A 23719-nucleotide genomic window follows, 5' to 3' on the forward strand; every position below is an offset into this window, starting at 1 on the left:
GAATAGAAAAGCAGAATATTTTCTAAAAGTTGAGAGACTAAGAAATGTTGCTATTCAGAGGAATTTGCATGTCCTTGTACACGAATCACTAAAAGTTAACATGCAGGTACAGCAAGCAATTAGGAAGGCAAATGGTATGTTAGCCTTTATTGCAAGGGGGTTGGAGTATAAGAGTAAGAAGGTTTTGCTGCAATTATATAGGGCTCTGGTGAGACCACACCTGGAGTACTGTGTACAGTTTTGGTCTCCTTACCTAAGGAAGAATATACTTGCCTTAGAGGCGGTACAATGAGGGTTCACTAGATTGATTCCCGGGATTAGAGGGTTGTCCAATGAAGAGAGGTTATGCAAAATGGGCCTATAGTCTCTGGAGTTTAAAAGAATGAAAGGTGATCTCATTGGAAAGTCTAAAATTCTTAGAGGGCTTGACAGGGTAGATGCTGAGAGGCTGTTTCCCCTGGCTGGAGAGTCTAGAATTAGGGGGCATAGTCTCAAGATAAGATAAGTCTCAGGCCATTTAGGACCGAGATGACGAAAAATGTCTTCACTGAGGGTTGTGACTCTTTGGAATTCTCGACCCCAGAGGGCTGTGGATGCTTAGTCATTGAATATATTCAAGATTGAGATCAATAGATTTTTGGACTCTAAGGGAATCAAGGGATATTGGGATTGAGCAGGAAAGTGGAGTTGAAGTCGAAGATCAGCCATGATCTGATTGAATGGCGGAGCAGGCTCGAGGGGCCATATGACCTACTCCATCTCCTACTTCTTATGTTCTTATGTCCCTAACAGTTGCTGATACACCCCTCTCAGTAACATGCCGATATACCCCAAACCCACCTCAGTAAAGCTTGTTGATATACCCCACGACCCTCTCAGTAGCACTTGCTGATATAACCCACACCCTCACAATAAAGCTTGCTCATGTACCCCACCCCCCTCTCAGTAAAGCTTGCTGATATACCCCCGCCCCCTCTCAGTAACATTTGCTGCAAATACCCCACATACCTCTTGGTAAAGCTTGCTGATAGACCACACAACCTTCAAAGTAACGATTACTGCTAAGCACCACATTGCTCTAGGTTACGTTTGCTGATACGCCCCACACCTTCTTCAAAAAGCTTACTGATATATCTCACACCACTCAGTAACACTTGCTGATATAACACGCTGTGCTGATATATCCAAAACCCCTCTCAGTAACGCTGATATACCCCACACCCCTCTCAGTAACACTTGCTGATATACCCACACCCCTCTCAGTAATACTCTGATATTGCTCACACTGCCCATCCCTCTCCATTCAGGCACCAGCACATGTTCTGAGTGGGGGAGAACGATCACACAAAGCCCAGCTTTCTATAAGCCTTGTTCTAATGTATTTTCAGCCAATGAGCAACTCTCGTGCGGTGAAGGATCAGAACCTGTGAGAAGTGAAGGAGAATGCAAACTGCAGAAAGGTGACCAACTGTCTGATCAAGAAGGAGTGAAGGACATGGAGATAAGTGACCTCAATTCCACAAAACATCAGGAAAAAGCCAAGAAGGACTTGGGGCCCAGGTGAGGAGCTTGTCCTGTTTAGCCCTAATCATTGTTCCCATGGATCTAGTCGTGTCCCATACTGGGGGAGGGGACAGGATAGTCACTTACTTTCTCCAACTCATCATTTACATTTTTTCAGAATAAAGATCAATTAAAAAAGCACAAACTCCTTGCTGTTTCTCTCACTGCTTCTCAAGCCTCCTCAGAACTGATCTTTTCCACACAGCCTTTGGTCATCCCTCATAACTCCTCCATTGCTGTTTGGTGCTGCTCCCTGTTATGTGCAGTGCGTCCCATGTTAAAGGAGCTACGGAGGTGTAAATTAATGTTAGGTTGTTATGTGTGACCTATAACTTCTAAAACCTTGTCGGCTGCTCCTTTTGACATCGACATTTTAGGTGATCTTTGACAGCGTCTTGTACGATATCATCGAATCATACAGCACGAAAGGAGGCCATTCAGCCCATCGTGCCTGTGCCAGCTCTGTGAAAGATTTACCCAATTAGCCCCATATCCTTGCTCTCTCCCCATAGCCCTGCAAATTTTTCCTTTTCAAATATTTATCCAATTCCCTTTTGAAAGTTACTATTGAATCTGCTTCCACCACCCCTTCAGGCAGTGCATTCCAGATCGTAACTACTCGCTGCGTAAAAACATTTCTCCTAATCTCCCCACTGGTCCTTTTGTCGATTACCTTAAATCTGTGACCTTTGGTTACTGGCAATCCTGTCAATGGAAACAGTTTCTCCCCAGTTTTCCTTGGAGCAGAGGCGGCTGAGGGGAGACTTGATTGCGGTGTACAAAATTATGAGGGGCCCAGTTAGAGTAGACAGGAAGTACCTGTTTCTCCTAGCGGAGAGTTCAAGAACGAGAGGACATAGATTTAAGCTGATTGGCGGAAGGATTCGAGGGGACATGAGGAAAAACTTTTTTACCCAGAGGATGGTGGGTGTATGGAATTTGCTGCCCGAATTGGTGGTAGAGGCAGGGACCCTCAACTCTTTTTTAAAAAGTACCTGGACCTGCACCTGAAGTGCTGTAAGCTGCAGGGCTACGGACCGGGTGCTGGAAGATGCGATTAGAATGGGCACCTGGCTGTTCTTCGAGCCGGCGAGGACACGATGAACGGAATGGCCCTTTTCTGTGCTGTATCTTTTCTATGGTTCTATCGACTCTATCAAAACCCCTCATAATTTTGAACCCCTCTATTCACTCTCGTCTTAACTGCCTCTGCTCTAGAGAGAACAACCCCAGCTTCACCAGTTTCTCCACATCACTGAAGTTCCTCATCTCTTGTACCATTCTGATAAATGTCCTCTGCACCCTCTCCAAGATCTTGACATCCTTCCTAAAGTGTGGTGCCCAGAATTGGCCACAATACTCCAGCTGAGGTCGAACCAGTGATTTAGAAATTTTTAGCATGACTTCCTTGCTTTTGTGTTCTGTGCCTCTGATTATAAAGCCGAGGCTCCCATCTGCTTTTAAACACCCTTTTTAAGATATCCAAGTATTTTTCATACTGTAGAACAAATTGCATTTTAATAGAAAGAGCAGAACTTGCTTTTAAATACCACCTGATGACGCCTTCAGAGCTTCCCAAAGAGCGTCACAGCCCGTGAATTATTCGTAGTGTAGTCTTCAATTAGACAAACACGTAGGAAGACATCTCAGGGCACGACATTAAAACAGAAAGGCAGTGTATTATTTAAATGGTGATAGATTGGGGAATGTTGATGTACAAAGGGACGTGGGTGTCCTTGCACACCAGTCACTGAAAGCAAACATGCAGGTGCAGCAAGCAGTTTGGAAGGCAAGTGGTATGTTGGCCTTCATTGCAAGAGGATTTGAGTACAGGAGCAAGGATGTCTTACTGCAGTTATATCGGGCCTTGGTGAGACCACACCTGGAATATTGTGTGCAGTTTTGGTCTCCTTACCTAAGAAAAGATATATTTGCCATCGTGGGCGTGCAGTGAAGGTTCACCAGACTGATTCCTGGGATGGCAGGACTACCGTATGAGGAGGGATTGGGTCGACTCGGCCTGTATTCACTGGAGTTTGGAAGAATGAGAGGGGATCTCATTGAAACATATAGAATTCTGACAGGGCTTGACAGACTGGATGTGGGGAGGATGTTTCCCCTGGCTGCTGGGTCCAGAACGAGGGGTCACAGTCTCAGGATACAGGGTAGGACATTTAGGACTGAGATGAGGAAAAATTCTTCACTCAGAGAGTGGCGAACCTGTGGAATTCTCTTCCGCAGAAGGCTGTGGAGGCCAAGTCACTGAATATATTTAAGAAGGAGCTAGATAGATTTCTAGATACAATAGGGTAGGAGGAGAGAGTGGGAATATGGTATTGAGGTAGAGGATCAGCCATGATCATATTGAATGGCAGAGCAGGCTCGAAGGGCCGAATGCCCTACTCCTCCTCCTATTTTCTATGTTTCTATGTTACAAAGAGGAGGAAAAGTGTGTGGTGCATACTGAGCATGGGGATTGGGGGTGCGGAGGGACAGGCATCAGGGAAAAAAAATAAATGTACTGTCAAATAGGAGGATGTTGAGGAGGTTCTTGAGAGAAGTGCAAGGCAGAGGGATCTGGGTACAGAGCTCCAGAGGACATTGGCTGAACAAGCAGCTGTTGATGGTGGAGCAGAGGGAGTTAGGGCTGAGGAGAGGTGTGGTGTTAGGGGAGTGATGGATGTGGAGTGAGGGGTGAGGAGAGCTGTGGTGTTAGAGTCATAGAGTTATACAGCACGGATAGAGGCCCTTCGGCCCATCGTGTCCGCGCCGGCCATCAGCCCTGTCTACTCTAATCCCATATTCCAGCATTTGGTCCGTAGCCTTGTATGCTATGGCATTTCAAGTGCTCATCCAAATGCTTCTTGAATGTTGTGAGGGTTACTGCCTCCACAACCCTTTCAGGCAGTGAGTTCCAGACTCCAACCACCCTCTGGGTGAAAAAGTTCTTTCTCAAATCCCCTCTAAACCTCCCGCCTTTTACCTTGAATCTATGTCCCCTTGTTATAGTACCCTCAACGAAGGGAAAAAGCTCCTTAGTATCCATCCTATCTGTGCCCCTCATAATTTTGTACACCTCAATCATGTCCCCCCTCAGCCTCCTCTGCTCCAAGGAAAACAAACCCAATCTTCCCAGTCTCTCTTCATAGCTGAAGCGCTCCAGCCCTGGTAACATCCTGGTGAATCTCCTCTGCACCCTCTCCAAAGCGATCACATCCTTCCTGTAGTGTGGCGACCAGAACTGCACACAGTACTCCAGCTGTGGCCTAACCAGTGTTTTATACAGCTCCATCATAACCTCCTTGCTCTTATATTCTATGCCTCGGCTAATAAAGGCAAGTATCCCACATGCCTTCTTTACCACCTTATCTACCTGTTCCGCCGCCTTCAGGGATCTGTGAACTTGCACACCAAGATCCCTCTGACCCTCTGTCTTGCCTAGGGTCCTCCCATTCATTGTGTATTCCCTTGCCTTGTTAGTCCCTCCAAAGTGCATCACCTCGCACTTTTCTGGGTTAAATTCCATTTGCCACTGTTCCGCCCATCTGACCAACCCATCTATATCGTCCTGCAGACTGAGGCTATCCTCCTCGCTATTTACCACCCTACCAATTTTTGTATCATCAGCGAACTTACTGATCATACCTTTTACATTCATATCCAAGTCATTAATGTAGACCACAAACAGCAAGGGACCAACAGTTAGGGGAGTGATGGATGTGGAGTGAGGGATGAGGAGAGGTGTGGTGTTAGGGGAGTGATGGATGTGGAGTGAGGGGTGAGGAGAGGTGTGGTGTTAGGGGAGTGATGGATGTGGAGTGAGGGGTGAGGAGAGGTGTGGTGTTAGGGGAGTGATGGATGTGGAGTGAGGGGTGAGGAGAGCTGTGGTGTTAGGGGAGTGATGGATGTGTGCAGCAGTGTGAGGTAGGGTGGAGTGAGGGGTGAGGAGAGCTGTGGTGTTAGGGGAGTGATGGATGTGTGCAGCATGTGAGGTAGGGTGGAGTGAGGAGAGGTGTGCAGAAGTGTGAGGAGAGGTGTGGAGACGATTGGACTCTCGTGATCTGGGTCCAGAGGCTCCTCAGCCGAGTGTGCTCGTTTCTCTGTGGATGAACGGCACTCTCCCTCTCTTCCACTTCCAGGTGCTAACTGCCTCCTTCCGAGTGGATGTGACTGGGCTGTTGCTGGAATAGCTGAGATGCTCTCACGGAGTTGGTGATGACGGGCAGTGATTGAGAACCTGGATGTACCTGCGTGACCATCAGAGTGGCCAGTTGTTTCCTTCAAGACTTTCCCTATGATGTGAAACACAACAACTTGTTGAGCTGCCCCCAAACTGGCATTGTCCCTTGTAGAAACAGTGACTCGGGGTATGGCATTGCAAATCTTGGAGAAAGCGCAGAAAGATGACACTTCCAATGATGGGCATTTTCCAGCTTTTACCAACTTGATACCAACTCACCTTTAATCTTGCCACCTTCCACAGCCTATGATTTCCAGCATCTCCTGCTCCTGTGGACTCAGGGCTATCAGTGATGGAGCTCATCCTCTCCAGTTGCATTTCTCTGGCGCCGAATGTGGGCAAACATTTCCTTTTGAGGGTGATAAGAGAATGTTGAAGGCATATGAGTGACATGGACACTTGCCCCATATGAGCACACACATCCCATGATGCTGAGAGATAGAGGTGAATTATCCTGTTAAGTGAAGTGTCCTTAAAGATGGTTCAATGAGGAGTGTAGAAGAGCATGCCAGGAGCAGCACCAGGCGTACCTAAAAATGAGGTGCCAACCTGGTGAAACTACAACTCAGGATTACATGCATGCTAAACAGTGGAAGCAACATGCTATAGACAGAGCTAAGCGATTCCACAACCAACGGATCAGGTCAAAGCTCTGCAGTCCTGCCACATCCGGTCATGAATGGTGGTGGACAATTAAACAACTAACGGGAGGAGGAGGCTCTGCAAACATCCCCATCCTCAATGATGGCGGAGTCCAGCATGTGAGTGCAAAAGAAGGCTGAAGCGTTTGCAACCATCTTCAGCCAGAAGTGCCGAGTGGATGATCCATCTCGGCCTCCTCCCGATATCCCCACCATCACGGAAGCCAGTCTTCGGCCAATTCGATTCACTCCACGTGATATCAAGAAATGGCTGAGTGCACTGGATACAGCAAAGGCTATGGGCCCCGACAACATCCCAGCTGTAGTACTGAAGACTTGTGCTCCAGAACTAGCTGTACCTGTAGCCAAGCTGTTCCAGTACAGCTACAGCACTGGCATCTACCCGACAATGTGGAATATTGCCCAGGTATGTCCTGTCCACAAAAAGCAGGACAAATCCAATCCGGCCAATTACCGCCCCATCAGTCTACTCTCCATCATCAGCAAAGTGATGGAAGGTGTCGTCAACAGTGCTATCAAGCGGCACTTCCTCACCAATAACCTGCTCACCGATGCTCAGTTTGGGTTCCGCCAGGACCACTCGGCTCCAGACCTCATTACAGCCTTGGTCCAAACATGGACAAAAGAGCTGAATTCCAGAGGTGAGGCGAGAGTGACTGCCCTTGACATCAAGGCAGCATTTGACCGAGTGTGGCACCAAGGAGCCCTAGTAAAATTGAAGTCAATGGGAATCAGGGGGAAAACTCTCCAGTGGCTGGAGTCATACCTAGCACAAAGGAAGATCGTAGTGGTTGTTGTAGGCCAATCATCTCAGCCCCAGGACATTGCTGCAGGAGTTCCTCAGGGCAGTGTCTTAGGCCCAACCATCTTCAGCTGCTTCATCAATGACCTTCCCTCCATCATAAGGTCAGAAATGGGGATGTTCGCTGATGATTGCACAGTGTTCAGTTCCATTCGCAACCCCTCAAATAATGAAGCAGTCCAAGCCCGCATGCAGCAAGACCTGGACAACATCCAGGCTTGGGCTCATCAGTGGCAAGTAACATTCGCGCCAGATAAGGCCAGGCAATGACCATCTCCAACAAGAGAGAGTCTAACCACCTCCCCTTGACATTCAACAGCATTACCATCGCCGAATCCCCCACCATCAACATCCTGGGGGTCACCATTGACCAGAAACTTAACTGGACCAGCCATATAAATACTGTGGCTATGAGAGCAGGTCAGAGGCTGGATATTCTGTGGCGAGTGACTCACCTCCTGACTCCCCAAAGCCTTTCCACCATCTACAAGGCACAAGTCAGGAGTGTGATGGAATACTCTCCACTTGCTTGGATGAGTGCAGCTCCAACAACACTCAAGAAGCTCGACACCATCCAAGATAAAGCAGCTCGCTTGATTGGCACCCCATCCACCACCCTAAACTTTCACTCCCTTCACCACCGGCGCACTGTGGCTGCAGTGTGTACCATCCACAGGATGCACTGCAGCAACTCGCCAAGGCTTCTTCGACAGCACCTCCCAAACCCGCGACCTCTACCACCTAGAAGGACAAGAGCAGCAGGCACATGGGAACAACACCACCTGCACGTTCCCCTCCAAGTCACACACCATCCCGACTTGGAAATATATCGCCGTCCCTTCATTGTCGCTGGGTCAAAATCCTGGAACTCCCTTCCTAACAGCACTGTGGGAGAACCGTCACCACACGGACTGCTGCGGTTCAAGAAGGCGGCTCACCACCACCTTCTCAAGGGCAATTAGGGATGGGCAATAAATGCTGGCCTCGCCAGCGACGCCCACATCCCGTGAACGAATAAAAAAAAATGATGAGCAAAACCCCTTGTGCCAGGCAGCATGACTTGCCAGCGTATTATTGAGTGTTAGCAATGCTTGCCTCTTGGGTAAGAGAGTTTCCCCTACACCCAAGTGCGGATAGACAAAGGTGGTGATTAAAGGCTGTATGAGTGGTAGAGGAGGTGGATTGGGAAGAGTGCTTTGACTCTGTTGTGAGCTCATTAAACCTCTCCCTGCACTCTGGCAGTTATTCGGGTAGTGGAAGATGCATTGAAAGCTTCTGCCATCTCCCTCCTCAGGCTGGACAACCCTACTACAGGGTTTCCTGTCCTCAATGTCCAACAGTCTATTCCTTCTGGCCCTGACCTCAACCAGCAACACTCCACTGATGCATCTGTGAATCAGCGAGCACTTCCTGCTGCTCACCTCCCTCCCCTGGGATTGTAGCTCCTTCAGATATTTTGCACACTGTGCTGCTGAAATATCTTTGTTCCCTTCTCCTATTAACTGGCCTTTTAGAGGCTGCACCAGAACTGAATTTCCTTCCCTCCCACTGTCAGTAACCCAGTGAGTCACATATTACCGCTCCAAACCTATCCTGCATGGATTGTTAGGACTGTGAGAGGAAAGTCCAGTGGGTTAGCAGCAGTTTTACATGGGCAGGCAGCCATCCTGCTCAGAGCAGAATCCAGCCCAATCCCTCTGCTCCAGGAGCCTGCTAGACATTGAATTATTCAAGTTTTCTCATAACACTATATAAACTAGAGGGCACAACTCTAAAATGGGTACAGGAACAGAGAGATCTGGGGGTATGTATGCACAAATCGTTGAAGGTGGCAGGGTAGGTTGAGAAAGTGCTTAAAAGTGTTGATTGGAGGGTAGCAAATGTTGTGCCTTTGTTTAAGAAGGGCGGCAGGGAAAAGCCTGGGAACTACAGACCAGTGAGCCTGACATCTGTAGTGGGTAAGTTGTTAGAGGGTATTCTGAGGGACAGGATCTACAGGCATTTGGAGAGGCAGGGACTAATTAGGAACAGTCAGCATGGTTTTGTGAGAGGAAAATCATGTCTCACGAATTGGATTGAGTTTTTTGAAGGGGTAACCAAGAAGATAGATGAGGGCTGTGCAGTAGACGTGGTCTACATGGACTTCAGCAAAGCATTTGACAAGGTACCGCATGGTAGGTTGTTACATAAGGTTAAATCTCATGGGATCCAAGGTGAGGTAGCCAATTGGATACAAAATTGGCTTGACGACAGAAGACAGAGGGTGGTTGTCGAGGGTTGTTTTTCAAACTGGATGCCTGTGTCCAGCGGTGTGCCTCAGGGATCGGTGCTGGGTCCGCTGTTATTTGTTATTTATATTAATGATTTGGATGAGAATTTAGGAGGCATGGTTAGTAAGTTTGCAGATGACACCAAGATTGGTGGCATTGTGGACAGTGAAGAAGGTTATCTAGGATTGCAACGGGATCTTGATAAATTGGGCCAGTGGGCCGATGAATGGCAGATGGAGTTTAATTTAGATAAATGTGAGGTGATGCATTTTGGTAGATCGAATCGGGCCAGGACCTACTCCGTTAATGGTAGGGCGTTGGGGAGAGTTATAGAACAAAGAGATCTAGGAGTACAGATTCATAGCTCCTTGAAAGTGGAGTCACAGGTGGATAGGGTGGTGAAGAAGGCATTCAGCATGCTTGGTTTCATTGGTCAGAACATTGAATGCAGGAGTTGGGATGTCTTGTTGAAGTTGTACAGGGCATTGGTGAGGCCACACTTGGAGTACTGTGTACAGTTCTGGTCACCCTATTATAGAAAGGATATTATTAAACTAGAAAGAGTGCAGAAAAGATTTACTAGGATGCTACCGGGACTTGATGGTTTGACTTACAGGGAGAGGTTAGACAGACTGGGACTTTATTCCCTGGAGAGTAGGAGGTTAAGGGGTGATCTTATAGAAGTCTATAAAATAATGAGGGGCATAGATAAGGTCGATAGTCAAAATCTTTTCCCAAAGGTAGGGGAGTCTATAACGAGGGGGCACAGATTTAAGGTGAGAGGGGAGAGATACAAAAGGATCCAGAGGGGCAATTTTTTCACTCAAAGGGTGGTGAGTGTCTGGAACGAGCTGCCAGAGGCAGTAGTAGAGGCGGGTACAATTTTGTCTTTTAAAAAGCATTTGGACAGTTACATGGGTAAGATGGGTATAGAGGGATATGGGCCAAGTGCAGGCAATTGGGACTAGCTTAGTGGTATAAACTGGGCGACATGGACATGTTGGGCCGAAGGGCCTGTTTCCATGTTGTAACTTCTATAAAGCAAACGGGAGTATTGTGTCCAGTTCTGGGCATTGCACTTTCGGAAAGATGTGAAGGCCTTAAAGATATGCAGAAGAGATTTACTAGAATGATTCCAGGGATGAGGGACTTTAGCTACGTGGATAGACTGGAGAAGCTGGGGTTGTTCTGCTTGTAACAGAGACGGTTGCAAGGAGATTTGGTAGAGGTGTTCAAAATCATGAAGGATCTAGACAGAGTAGATCGAGAGAAACTGTTCTCATTGGCGGAAGGATCAAAAACCAGAGGACATAAGATTTAAGGTGATTGGCAAAAGAACCAAAGGGGTCATGAGGAAAAACTTTTTTACACAGCAAGTGGTTAGGATCTAGAATGCTCAGGGGGTGTGGAGGCAGATTCAATCATGGCCTTCAAAAGGGAACTGGATAAATACTTGAAAGTAAAAAATTTGCAGGTCTATGGGGATAGGGCAAGGGAGTGGGACCAGCTGGATTGCTCTTGCATAGAGCCGGTGTGGACTCGATGGGCTCCAACAGTAATTTATTGACTGTGACGTACTTTGAGACATCCTGAGGAGCTGCCTCTGGCCTTATAAATGCAGGTTCTTTCTTTCTCTTCCTTCTTTCCATGTGTTACAGATTCCTAGTCCTATTTGCTATCTCCAAGATCAGTCCTCCTTTGTGAAGACTATTGTGAAAAATCCATTTAAAACACGTGCCATATCATGATCATTGGTTCTCCCTACTATATCCTGTAATGGACTCACCTGTTTCTTCAGCTACCTCTTGCCGTTTACACGGATGAAAAAGTTCTTTGGCCTTCTTATTACCATCAGTGATTTGTCTCTATTACCCCCGTTCTTATTACCATCAGTGATTTGTCTCTCTATTACCCCCGTTCTTATTACGGTCAGTGATTTGTCTCTCTATTACCCCCGTTCTTATTACCATCAGTGATTTGTCTCTCTATTGCCCCCGTTTTATTACCATCAGTGATTTGTCTCTCTATTACCCCCGTTCTTATTACGGTCAGTGATTTGTCTCCCTATTACCCCCGTTCTTATTACGGTCAGTGATTTGTCTCCCTATTACCCCCGTTCTTATTACGGTCAGTGATTTCTCTCTCTATTACCCCCGTTCTTATTACCATCAGTGATTTGTCTCTCTATTACCCCCGTTCTTATTACCATCAGTGATTTGTCTCTCTATTACCCACATTCTTATTACCATCAGTGATTTGTCTCTCTATTACCCCCGTTCTTATTACGGTCAGTGATTTGTCTCCCTATTACCCCCGTTCTTATTACGGTCAGTGATTTGTCTCTCTATTACCCCCGTTCTTATTACCATCAGTGATTTGTCTCTCTATTACCCCCGTTCTTATTACCATCAGTGATTTGTCTCTCTATTACCCACATTCTTATTGCCATCAGTGATTTGTCTCTCTATTACCCCCGTTCTTATTACGGTCAGTGATTTGTCTCTCTATTACCCCCATTCTTATTACCATCAGTGATTTGTCTCTCTATTACCCCCGTTCTTATTACCATCAGTGATTTGTCTCTATTACCCCCATTCTTATTACCATCAGTGATTTGTCTCTCTATTACCCCCGTTCTTATTACGGTCAGTGATTTGTCTCTCTATTACCCCCGTTCTTATTACGGTCAGTGATTTGTCTCCCTATTACCCCCGTTCTTATTACCGTCAGTGATTTGTCTCTCTATTACCCCCGTTCTTATTACCATCAGTGATTTGTCTCTCTATTACCCCCGTTCTTATTACGGTCAGTGATTTGTCTCTCTATTACCCCCATTCTTATTACCATCAGTGATTTGTCTCTCTATTACCCCCGTTCTTATTACGGTCAGTGATTTGTCTCTCGATTACCCCCATTCTTATTACCATCAGTGATTTGTCTCTCTATTACCCCCATTCTTATTACCATCAGTGATTTGTCTCTCTATTACCCCCGTTCTTATTACGGTCAGTGATTTGTCTCCCAATTACCCCCGTTCTTATTACCGTCAGTGATTTATCTCTCTATTACCCCCGTTCTTATTACCATCAGTGATTTGTCTCTCTATTACTCCCGTTCTTATTACGGTCAGTGATTTGTCTCTCTATTACCCCCGTTCTTATTACGGTCAGTGATTTGTCTCTCTATTACCCCCATTCTTATTACGGTCAGTGATTTGTCTCTCTATTACCCCCGTTCTTATTACGGTCAGTGATTTGTCTCTATTACCCCCCTTCTTATTACGGTCAGTGATTTATCTCTCTATTGCCCCCGTTCTTATTACGGTCAGTGATTTATCTCTCTATTGCCCCCGTTCTTATTACGGTCAGTGATTTGTATCTATTGCCCCCGTTCTTATCACCATCAGTGATTTGTCTCTATTGCCCCCATTCTTATTACTGTCAGTGATTTGTCTCTCTTGCCCCCGTTCTCATTATCGTCAGTGATTTGTTTCTCAATTGCCCTCGTCCTTGTTCCAATACTTTGCTTAGTTACATTCAGCAGCCTTTTGTATGAATCCACCGCCGCCTTATTCAGCTTCATTATATCTTCTAACGGATTTCTGTTTCCAATCTTTTTATTGTGATTTATGTCTTGTTGAAATAGAATATACTTTTCCTTATCTATTAAAACTCTCCAGTGGCTGCAGTCATACCTAGCACAAAGGAAGATCGTAGTGGTTGTTGGAGGCCAATCATCTCAGCCCCAGGACATTGCTGCAGGGGTTCCTCAGGGCAGTGTCCTAGGCCCAACCATCTTCAGCTGCTTCATCAATGACTTTCCCTCCATCATAAGGTCAGAAATGGGGATGTTCGCTGCTGATTGCACATTGTTCAGTTCCATTCGCTACCCCTCAGAAAATGAAGCAGTCCATGCCCGCATGCAGCAAGACCTGGACAACATCCAGGCTTAGGCTGATAAGTGGCAAGTAGCATTCGCGCCAGACAATGACCATCTCCATCAAGAGAGAGTCTAACCAAGAGAGAGTCCCCTTGACATTCAATGGCATTACCATCGCCGAATCCCCCACCGTCAACATCCTGGGGGTCACCATTGACCAGAAACTTAACTGGACCAGCCTGTGGCTACAAGAGCAGGCCAGAGGCTGGGTATTCTGCAGCGAGTGACTCACCTCCTGACTCCCCAAAGCCCTTCCACCATCAACAAGGCACAAGTCAGGAGTGTGATGGAATACTCTCCACTTGCCTGGATGAGTGCAGCTCCAACAACACACAAGAAGCTCGACTCCATCCAGGATAAAGCAGCCCGCTTGATTGGCACCCCATTCACCACCCTAAACATTCACTCCCTTCACCACCGGCGCACTGTGGCTGCAGTGTGTACCATCCACAGGATGCACTGCAGCAATTCGCCAAGGCTTCTTCAACAGCACCTCCTGAACCTGCAACCCCTACCACCTAGAAGGACAAGGGCAGCAGGCACATGGGAACAACACCACCTGCACGTTCCCTCCAAGTCACACACCATCCTGACTTGGAAATATATCGCCGTTCCTTCATCATCAAAATCCTGGAACTCCCTTCCTAACAGCACTGTGGGAGAACCTTTAGACGGACTGCAGCGGTTCAAGAAGGCGGCTCACCACCACCCTCTCAAGGGCAATTAGGGATGGGCAATAAATGCTGGCCTTGCCAGCGACGCCCACATCCCATGAACGAATAAAAAAGAAATCCAAGTTTTCTTCTGTTCATTTTTAAGGGACGGCTTTTCAATGAAATTTCTCTGTGCCTGTTTTGTATCGCTCCAAAGTGTGTTTTTCTGAACTCTTGCACTAACATATTTCTGTTTTTGCCCTCAGCTTTCACAATATCAAATCTAGCCTAGCAATGCTCACTAGATCCCAGATGCTTACCAGCTTCCAGGGTGAATCTAGCTCTGGTGAATTGCTGTATACTAAGTCCAATAGAGATTCTGCTGTCGTGGCTTCTTCAGCGGATATGTCAAGAAGTAATTCTTGCTTGTCCTGGTGAAATTGTTAGTACTTTCTCTCCTTCCCATTTGTTATCCCTGATTATCTTTACCTCCTGGAGTGGTGTAGTCCCTTACATTTGGCATGTCCTGGTTCTCTGCCCAGGTTTTTCTTGGCTTCAGCTGGTGAACCTCCCGAACAAACATGAAGAAAAGCAGTGTTGTCCTTGTTGGGTCACACATGTGAATAAAGTGTAGGAAAATCAAATGGAATATAGTGCTACTTGTTGTCATAATAGTTCAGCCTTCTCCCAAAGCCTGTTCGCTCTTAGTAGCACTTGCCTTGCTTCGGATATATGCAAGAGATAAATTCCTGATAAGTGATGCACTGAATTCTTTGCCTATCACTGGGCGATAAGTGTGAATTCCTGTAACTGTTCCTGCTCTCAGAAATCTTCTATCTGTCTTCTCTCTCTCTCTTATACCGTTAATTCTCAAAGTAACTCCGTCGACATAATTTTAACCAAACTCTGTGTTGCACCTTGTTGTAAGGATTCTCTTATTTGGAGACTATCTTAGATGAACATGTCGAGTGCTTAAGAGCAAATTTTTAATTACTTGAGAAAAGCCATGTCTGCTTATTAGCTGAGAAACATATTACTTTGTCTGATTTCAAAAATATTAGTGGTAGGACAATCCAGATAAGGATCAGGACATGCCCAGGCTTTGATACAAGATTCCTTTCACTTTAGCTGGATGTAAATAATGAGCCAGAAATTGCTCCCAAAATAACAGAAGCTCAACACACTCTCCGTTTTTAATGGCGAATTGAAGGAACAAGTTCCCGAGTTTGCACATGCACACTAAAATGCAGAAATCGTGAACTTGCTCCTTTTGGTTTGCTGGCGATTTGACAGCTTCGAATCAAAGAGCCATCACACGCTACAATTGTTGAAATCATTGAAAAATCACAAATTTGCTCATCTGCCCAACTGGGAAGTAACTATTATGCGACCAAACAAGGACGCTTGAAAATACCAGGTCTAAATTAAGTTTTAAAAGCATGGTTAATTTTTTTTAAATGTGGAGTCTCATATTACTCCTAATTTTAATAGATTTTGGTCATTTTTCCCTTCTGTCACTTTTTAATTTAATTCAATTATTTCTTTGACTTTATGAAAAAAAAATTTTTTTATTTACAATAACATCCAGAGTAACTAAATTTAAATGAATGAATTGTGCTTGCCTGCTTGAGCAATGCAGCCTGAATTTGTGGGCGGGTCTTCTCTTCCTGACAGATTTTTGTGGGCCTGTCTTCTATTCTCTCAGACAGTTTCACGTTGCTCAGAGGCTGGGTTGATAGCACACAATGTTTTTAAAGTTCAAAATCAAGCAATTCGACAGCATAGAGCCCGCAGTAAGTATTTTTGTTAATTTAATTCACAGGAGCTGCAATGGGCGTTGCCTGGCCACTCTGTACGATTTCTGGCCCAATGGCACAAAACTGGGCAATAGAAGGGTGAAATAAAAACAGAAAATGCTGGAATCACTCAGCAAGTCAGACAGCATCTGTGGTGATAGAAACAGAGTTAAGGTCAATGTTTCAGGTCGATGACCTTTCATCAGAACTGGAAGTAGTGAAAGATTTCAGTTTATAAGCAAGTGCAGAATCAGTGAAAAAGGGGGCAGTGGGAGGAGAAAAGAACAAAGGGAAGGTCTCTGATCAGGCGGAGGGCAGGAGTGATTAAATGACAAAAGGGGATGATGGTGCAAGGCGAAAGTACATCGAAACTACAGCACAGAAATAGGCCATTTGGCCTAACTGGTCGATGCGGTGTTTATGGTCCACATGAACTTCCTCCCTCCCTACTTCATCAAATCCTATCAGGACATCCTCCCATTCCTTTCTCCCCCATGTGCTTATCTAGCTTCCCCTTAAATGCATCTATGCTATTTGCCTCAACTGTTCCTTGTGGTAGCAAGTTCCAAATTCTCACCACTCTTTGGGGAAAGAAGTTTCTCCTGAATTCCCTATTGAATTTATTAGTGACTATCTTATATTTATGACCTCTAGTTTTGGATTTACCTACAAGTGGAAACATTTTCTCTATGTCTACCCTATCAAACCCTATCATTATCTTAAAGATCTCCATCAGGTCACCCCTCAGCTTTCTTTTTTTCCCCCAGTCTGTTCAGCCTTTCCTGATCAGGATATCCTCTTCGTTCTGGTATCATCCTTATGAATCTTTTTTGCACCATCTTCAATGCTTCTATATCCTTTCTATAATATGGAGACCAGAACTGTACACAATACTCCAAGTGTGATCTAACAAGGTTCTATACAAGTTTAACATAATTTCTTTGCTTTTCAATTCTATCCCTCTGGAAATGAACCCCAGTACTTGATTTGCCTTTTTTATGGTCTTATTAACCTGCATCACTACTTTGTGATTTGTGTATCTGTAGCCCTGGATCACTTTGCTCCTCTATCCCATTTAGACTCTTATTATCCAAGCTGTATGTGGCCTCCTTATTCTTCCTACCAAATTGCATTCTTCCTTTGTATTAACTACATCCCACAATTTGGGGTCATCTGTAAATTTTGAAATTGTACTTCTGATTCCCAAATCTAAATCATTAATGTAAATCATAGAACAGTTACAGCACAGAAGGAGGCCATTCAGCCAATGCCAGGTCTTTGTAAGAACAATCCAGTTAGTCCTATTCCCCCACTCTGTCCCCATAGCCCTGCAATTTTTTGTCCTTCAAGTATTTATCTAATTTCTTTTTGAAAGCCACCATTGAATATGCTTCCACCACCCTTTCAGGCAGTGCATTATATCGATCAGAGGATTATTTTATGTTCAAAATAACCTTCCCCCTCTAACAAACAGCAGCAAATGAATCCAGCAGCTTTTACACTAGGATCAGGGTAAAGAATAACTGAAGGGGTGAAGTTTGAGCCAAGGCCTTTCATTGGCCCATCAACCTTCATCTCACAGTCCCTGGGCTGCTCCTTACACGCCACCAGTCCCTGGGATTAGACTGCCCCTGGGCCGTTTCCTTACACACCACCAGTCCCTGGGATTAGACTGTCCCTGGGCCGTTTCCTTACACTCCACCAGTCCCTGGGATTAGACTGTCCCTGGGCCGTTTCCTTACACCACCAGTCCCTGGGATTAGACTGTCCCTGGGCCGTTTCCTTACACTCCACCAGTCCCTGGGATTAGACTGTCCCTGGGCCGTTTCCTTACACACCACCAGTCCCTGGGATTAGACTGTCCCTGGGCCGTTTCCTTACACTCCACCAGTTCCTGGGATTAGACTGTCCCTGGGCCGTTTCCTTACACACCACCAGTCCCTGGGATTAGACTGCCCCTGGGCCGTTTCCTTACACTCCACCAGTCCCTGGGATTAGACTGTCCCTGGGCCGTTTCCTTACACACCACCAGTCCCTGGGATTAGACTGTCCCTGGGCCGTTTCCTTACACACCACCAGTTCCTGGGATTAGACTGTCCCTGGGCCGTTTCCTTACACGCCACCAGTCCCTGGGATTAGACTGCCCCTGGGCCGTTTCCTTACACTCCACCAGTCCCTGGGATTAGACTGTCCCTGGGCCGTTTCCTTACACACCACCAGTCCCTGGGATTAGACTGTCCCTGGGCCGTTTCCTTACACTCCACCAGTCCCTGGGATTAGACTGTCCCTGGGCCGTTTCCTTACACTCCACCAGTTCCTGGGATTAGACTGTCCCTGGGCCGTTTCCTTACACACCACCAGTCCCTGGGATTAGACTGCCCCTGGGCCGTTTCCTTACACTCCACCAGTCCCTGGGATTAGACTGTCCCTGGGCCGTTTCCTTACACACCACCAGTCCCTGGGATTAGACTGTCCCTGGGCCGTTTCCTTACACACCACCAGTTCCTGGGATTAGACTGTCCCTGGGCCGTTTCCTTACACGCCACCAGTCCCTGGGATTAGACTGCCCCTGGGCCGTTTCCTTACACTCCACCAGTCCCTGGGATTAGACTGTCCCTGGGCCGTTTCCTTACACACCACCAGTCCCTGGGATTAGACTGTCCCTGGGCCGTTTCCTTACACACCACCAGTCCCTGGGATTAGACTGTCCCTGGGCCGTTTCCTTACATTCCACCAGTTCCTGGGATTAGACTGTCCCTGGGCCGTTTCCTTACACACCACCAGTCCCTGGGATTAGACTGTCCCTGGGCCGTTTCCTTACACTCCACCAGTTCCTGGGATTAGACTGTCCCTGGGCCGTTTCCTTACACTCCACCAGTCCCTGGGATTAGACTGTCCCTGGGCCGTTTCCTTACACTCCACCAGTTCCTGGGATTAGACTGTCCCTGGGCCGTTTCCTTACACTCCACCAGTCCCTGGGATTAGACTGTCCCTGGGCCGTTTCCTTACACTCCACCAGTTCCTGGGATTAGACTGTCCCTGGGCCGTTTCCTTACACTCCACCAGTCCCTGGGATTAGACTGTCCCTGGGCCGTTTCCTTACACTCCACCAGTCCCTGGGATAGACTGTCCCTGGGCCGTTTCCTTACACTCCACCAGTCCCTGGGATTAGACTGTCCCTGGGCCGTTTCCTTACACTCCACCAGTCCCTGGGATTAGACTGTCCCTGGGCCGTTTCCTTACACCACCAGTCCCTGGGATTAGACTGTCCCTGGGCCGTTTCCTTACACTCCACCAGTCCCTGGGATTAGACTGTCCCTGGGCCGTTTCCTTACACACCACCAGTCCCTGGGATTAGACTGCCCCTGGGCCGTTTCCTTACACTCCACCAGTCCCTGGGATTAGACTGTCCCTGGGCCGTTTCCTTACACGCCACCAGTCCCTGGGATTAGACTGTCCCTGGGCCGTTTCCTTACACTCCACCAGTCCCTGGGATTAGACTGCCCCTGGGCCGTTTCCTTACACTCCACCAGTCCCTGGGATTAGACTGTCCCTGGGCCGTTTCCTTACACTCCACCAGTCCCTGGGATTAGACTGTCCCTGGGCCGTTTCCTTACACTCCACCAGTCCCTGGGATTAGACTGTCCCTGGGCCGTTTCCTTACACTCCACCAGTCCCTGGGATTAGACTGCCCCTGGGCCGTTTCCTTACACTCCACCTGTCCCTGGGATTAGACTGTCCCTGGGCCGTTTCCTTACACTCCACCAGTCCCTGGGATTAGACTGTCCCTGGGCCGTTTCCTTACACGCCACCAGTCCCTGGGATTAGACTGTCCCTGGGCTGTTTCCTTACACGCCACCAGTCCCTGGGATTAGACTGTCCCTGGGCCGTTTCCTTACACGCCACCAGTCCCTGGGATTAGACTGTCCCTGGGCCGTTTCCTTACACGCCACCAGTTCCTGGGATTAGACTGCCCCTGGGCCGTTTCCTTACACTCCACCAGTCCCTGGGATTAGACTGTCCCTGGGCCGTTTCCTTACACTCCACCAGTTCCTGGGATTAGACTGTCCCTGGGCCGTTTCCTTACACTCCACCAGTCCCTGGGATTAGACTGTCCCCTGGGCCGTTGCCTTACACTCCACCAGTCCCTGGGATTAGACTGTCCCTGGGCCGTTTCCTTACACGCCACCAGTCCCTGGGATTAGACTGTCCCTGGGCCGTTTCCTTACACTCCACCAGTCCCTGGGATTAGACTGTCCCTGGGCCGTTTCCTTACACTCCACCAGTCCCTGGGATTAGACTGTCCCTGGGCCGTTTCCTTACACTCCACCAGTCCCTGGGATTAGACTGTCCCTGGGCCGTTTCCTTACACTCCACCAGTCCCTGGGATTAGACTGTCCCTGGGCCGTTTCCTTACACTCCACCAGTCCCTGGGATTAGACTGTCCCTGGGCCGTTTTCTTACACTCCACCAGTCCCTGGGATTAGACTGTCCCTGGGCCGTTTCCTTACACACCACCAGTCCCTGGGATTAGACTGTCCCTGGGCCGTTTCCTTACACTCCACCAGTCCCTGGGATTAGACTGCCCCTGGGCCATTTCCTTACACTCCACCAGTCCCTGGGATTAGACTGTCCCTGGGCCGTTTCCTTACACTCCACCAGTCCCTGGGATTAGACTGTCCCTGGGCCGTTTCCTTACACTCCACCAGTCCCTGGGATTAGACTGTCCCTGGGCCGTTTCCTTACACTCCACCAGTTCCTGGGATTAGACTGTCCCTGGGCCGTTTCCTTACACTCCACCAGTCCCTGGGATTAGACTGCCCCTGGGCCGTTTCCTTACACTCCACCAGTCCCTGGGATTAGACTGTCCCTGGGCCGTTTCCTTACACTCCACCAGTTCCTGGGATTAGACTGTCCCTGGGCCGTTTCCTTACACTCCACCAGTCCCTGGGATTAGACTGTCCCTGGGCCGTTTCCTTACACTCCACCAGTCCCTGGGATTAGACTGTCCCTGGGCCGTTTCCTTACACACCACCAGTCCCTGGGATTAGACTGTCCCTGGGCCGTTTCCTTACACTCCACCAGTCCCTGGGATTAGACTGCCCCTGGGCCGTTTCCTTACACTCCACCAGTCCCTGGGATTAGACTGTCCCTGGGCCGTTTCCTTACACTCCACCAGTCCCTGGGATTAGACTGTCCCTGGGCCGTTTCCTTACACTCCACCAGTCCCTGGGATTAGACTGTCCCTGGGCCGTTTCCTTACACTCCACCAGTCCCTGGGATTAGACTGTCCCTGGGCCGTTTCCTTACACTCCACCAGTCCCTGGGATTAGACTGTCCCTGGGCCGTTTCCTTACACTCCACCAGTTCCTGGGATTAGACTGTCCCTGGGCCGTTTCCTTACACTCCACCAGTCCCTGGGATTAGACTGTCCCTGGGCCGCCACGACGGAGTGGACCGTTTCTGGGCCGCTCCCTAAATGCTGTTAAATGTGCATAAATAAATTGCATCAAGTGATGAATGATTACATTCAGGTGCACAAGCAATTGGCACACCCTGGTTCCCATATATGAGGGAGTAGACGTGGGGTAAGGTGGTGAGTGTTTGTATGAGGGATGCATTGGATATAGTGGTAATCCCAGCAACTAATGTAGTTAGTCCTTTACTGTCTGGATAACTTGTTTTGGAAGCATGGTTGCCTAAAAGTGGAGATTGGTAATTGAGGGGAAAAAAAATTTTTTTTATTGGACATAGAACTTGAGAGCCAAGTAACTTGTTTGCCACCATTCTTCACAAGAGTAAGTTGGTGAGATATGACTTCTCCCTCATGTTTTTGGAGTTTGCACCATATGACCAATGGGGAAAAAGGTTGATTTTGTGGATGTGGTTTACTGCTCTGCTGGAGAGAAAGTAAGGGCTGGCCTTGGCACTATTGCTCCCTGAATGTAGTAAGATTAGGAGTACAGTATTTTTGTAGCTGGAGGTTGATTGTTTGTTTGGATGATGATTAAGGTTTTGACTACCTAATAAGATTCCTGGACAAAATATAACAGTGGTCCTAGCACCTATCCTTGTGAAACACCACTTCCCACCTTTTGCCAGTTGAGTAGCTACCCTTAACCCCTACTTTCTATCTTGTAGCCAACTTGCTATCTATCTGCTATAGGTGCCCTGATTCCATGTGCTGTGACCTTAGCCATGAGTCTACAATGTGGTACCTTTTATTGAAAGCCTTTTGAAAATGCAAATATATTACATCTACTACATCACCCTTGGGACAATAAAGAAACAAAAGATGGGTCCAGAGGAGGTGTAAATGGTAATACTGGAACCATTAACAACACCTTGTGTCTGAGATGATGGAAGTGGTGGTTATGATCTGAAGTTGTTGAACTCAATGTTGGGTCTGGAAGGCTGTAAAGTGCCTAATTGAAAGATGAGGTGCTGTTACACAAGCTTGTGTTGAGCTTCATTGGAACAATTGTAAACAATTTTACAACACCAAGTTATAGTCCAGCAATTTTATTTTAAATTCACAAGCTTTCGGAGGCTTCCTCCTTCCTCAGGTAAATGTTCAGGAGCTCCTTGGTGGACTATAACTTGGTGTTGTAAAATTGTTTACAATTGTCAACCCCAGTCCATCACCGGCATCTCCATTTCATTGGAACAGTGTAGGAGGCTGAGGACAAGGTGGGAGTGGGATGGAGAATTGAAGTGGAATAGAAGGGTGAAGTCATTCTAGGCTCTTAAAGCTATGCTCAGAAAAATATAACCCCTCCTGAGCCTGGGTGTGCTTTGCTGAAGCCACTGATGAGAAGCAGCTGTTAACTGTGAAAGATCCTTTGTTCTCATGGTGCCATGTTGTAGTATCCATGGTGTTCAGCATTAAAACCTTCTTGTTTCGCACAACTCGGCAGGAAGGTTGCAAAGGGGAATTTAGGGCACTTTTCCGCTAGCAGCCACTGAGTGGATAGGTGTGAGATCTCTGTCGGCATAATGTGTACCTCAGCTACTTGGGGTAAATTAATATGCAGTCAGTAGTATTAGCCTGACAGATCAGGACGATGAGCTTCCCACTTGCAGTTTTTACACTAGTTTAGTATACTTCATTATTATTTACTCAGTCTACTTATAGAAAGTGGTCAATATTTTTTATTTACTATAATTAAAGCTACACAATATAAAGCTTCCCTTCCTCTTGCCTCCCTTTCTGACCAGGTTACTAGTTAAAGCTTGTTTGTTTTTTAATAAAGTGCCTTACATTCTCTCCTTGTTCTTGCTCTTTATGTAAACTAAGACTTGGCTGAGAACCTGAAATATTCTTTATCCTTAACTCCTCAGAATGACAAAGCAGTTCCTGCGACAGCACTGTAAGGAGCAGAAGCTCTACCAGACACCTTACCTGAATGACACTCTCTATTTGCACTTTAAAGGTCAGTGGGACTTTCAGTAAATCCAAACATTCTTGACCACTAACTTCAGGACCTCGATTTTCCTCCATGGGCACAACCCAGAAGATGGGCCCAATGTTGCGCTCATTTTGCTGATGTTGTTACACCCAAGTATCCTCCCAATCTCATCAGAAGGCACCCAAACTTAAAATGGGTGTAAATCAGCGTAAACAAACGGGGTCCAAGGAAACGTCGAACTCCCGTCATATATTCCTTCTTTGAGTCTTCAAATTAAAAATTTCAACCCATTTTACCGTCATTCATGCACATCAGGCAGAGCATATTTAAAGTCTGCGATTGGGAAAGCTTTTCAGTTTTTAATGATTTCTACTTTCCAATAAAA

The 23719-nt window shown here is 47.1% G+C and overlaps 1 protein-coding gene across 3 annotated transcripts in view; it reads left to right on the plus strand.

Moving 5' to 3' along the window:
- Positions 1–23719, plus strand: part of dnaaf1 (dynein axonemal assembly factor 1) — a 178378-nt gene that overhangs the window by 82107 nt on the left and 72552 nt on the right. For 2 of the 3 annotated variants that reach the window (XM_067997601.1, XM_067997602.1), the window contains exons 9-10: positions 1389–1560; positions 23267–23358. In XM_067997601.1, coding sequence (XP_067853702.1) covers positions 1389–1560; positions 23267–23358 — 264 coding nt within the window. The remainder of the gene's footprint in view (positions 1–1388; positions 1561–23266; positions 23359–23719) is intronic. The other variant, XM_067997603.1, reaches the window with a different exon arrangement.

Source organism: Heptranchias perlo, chromosome 16 (genome assembly GCF_035084215.1).
Source record: "Heptranchias perlo isolate sHepPer1 chromosome 16, sHepPer1.hap1, whole genome shotgun sequence".
In the NCBI taxonomy this organism is placed as follows: domain Eukaryota; kingdom Metazoa; phylum Chordata; class Chondrichthyes; order Hexanchiformes; family Hexanchidae; genus Heptranchias; species Heptranchias perlo.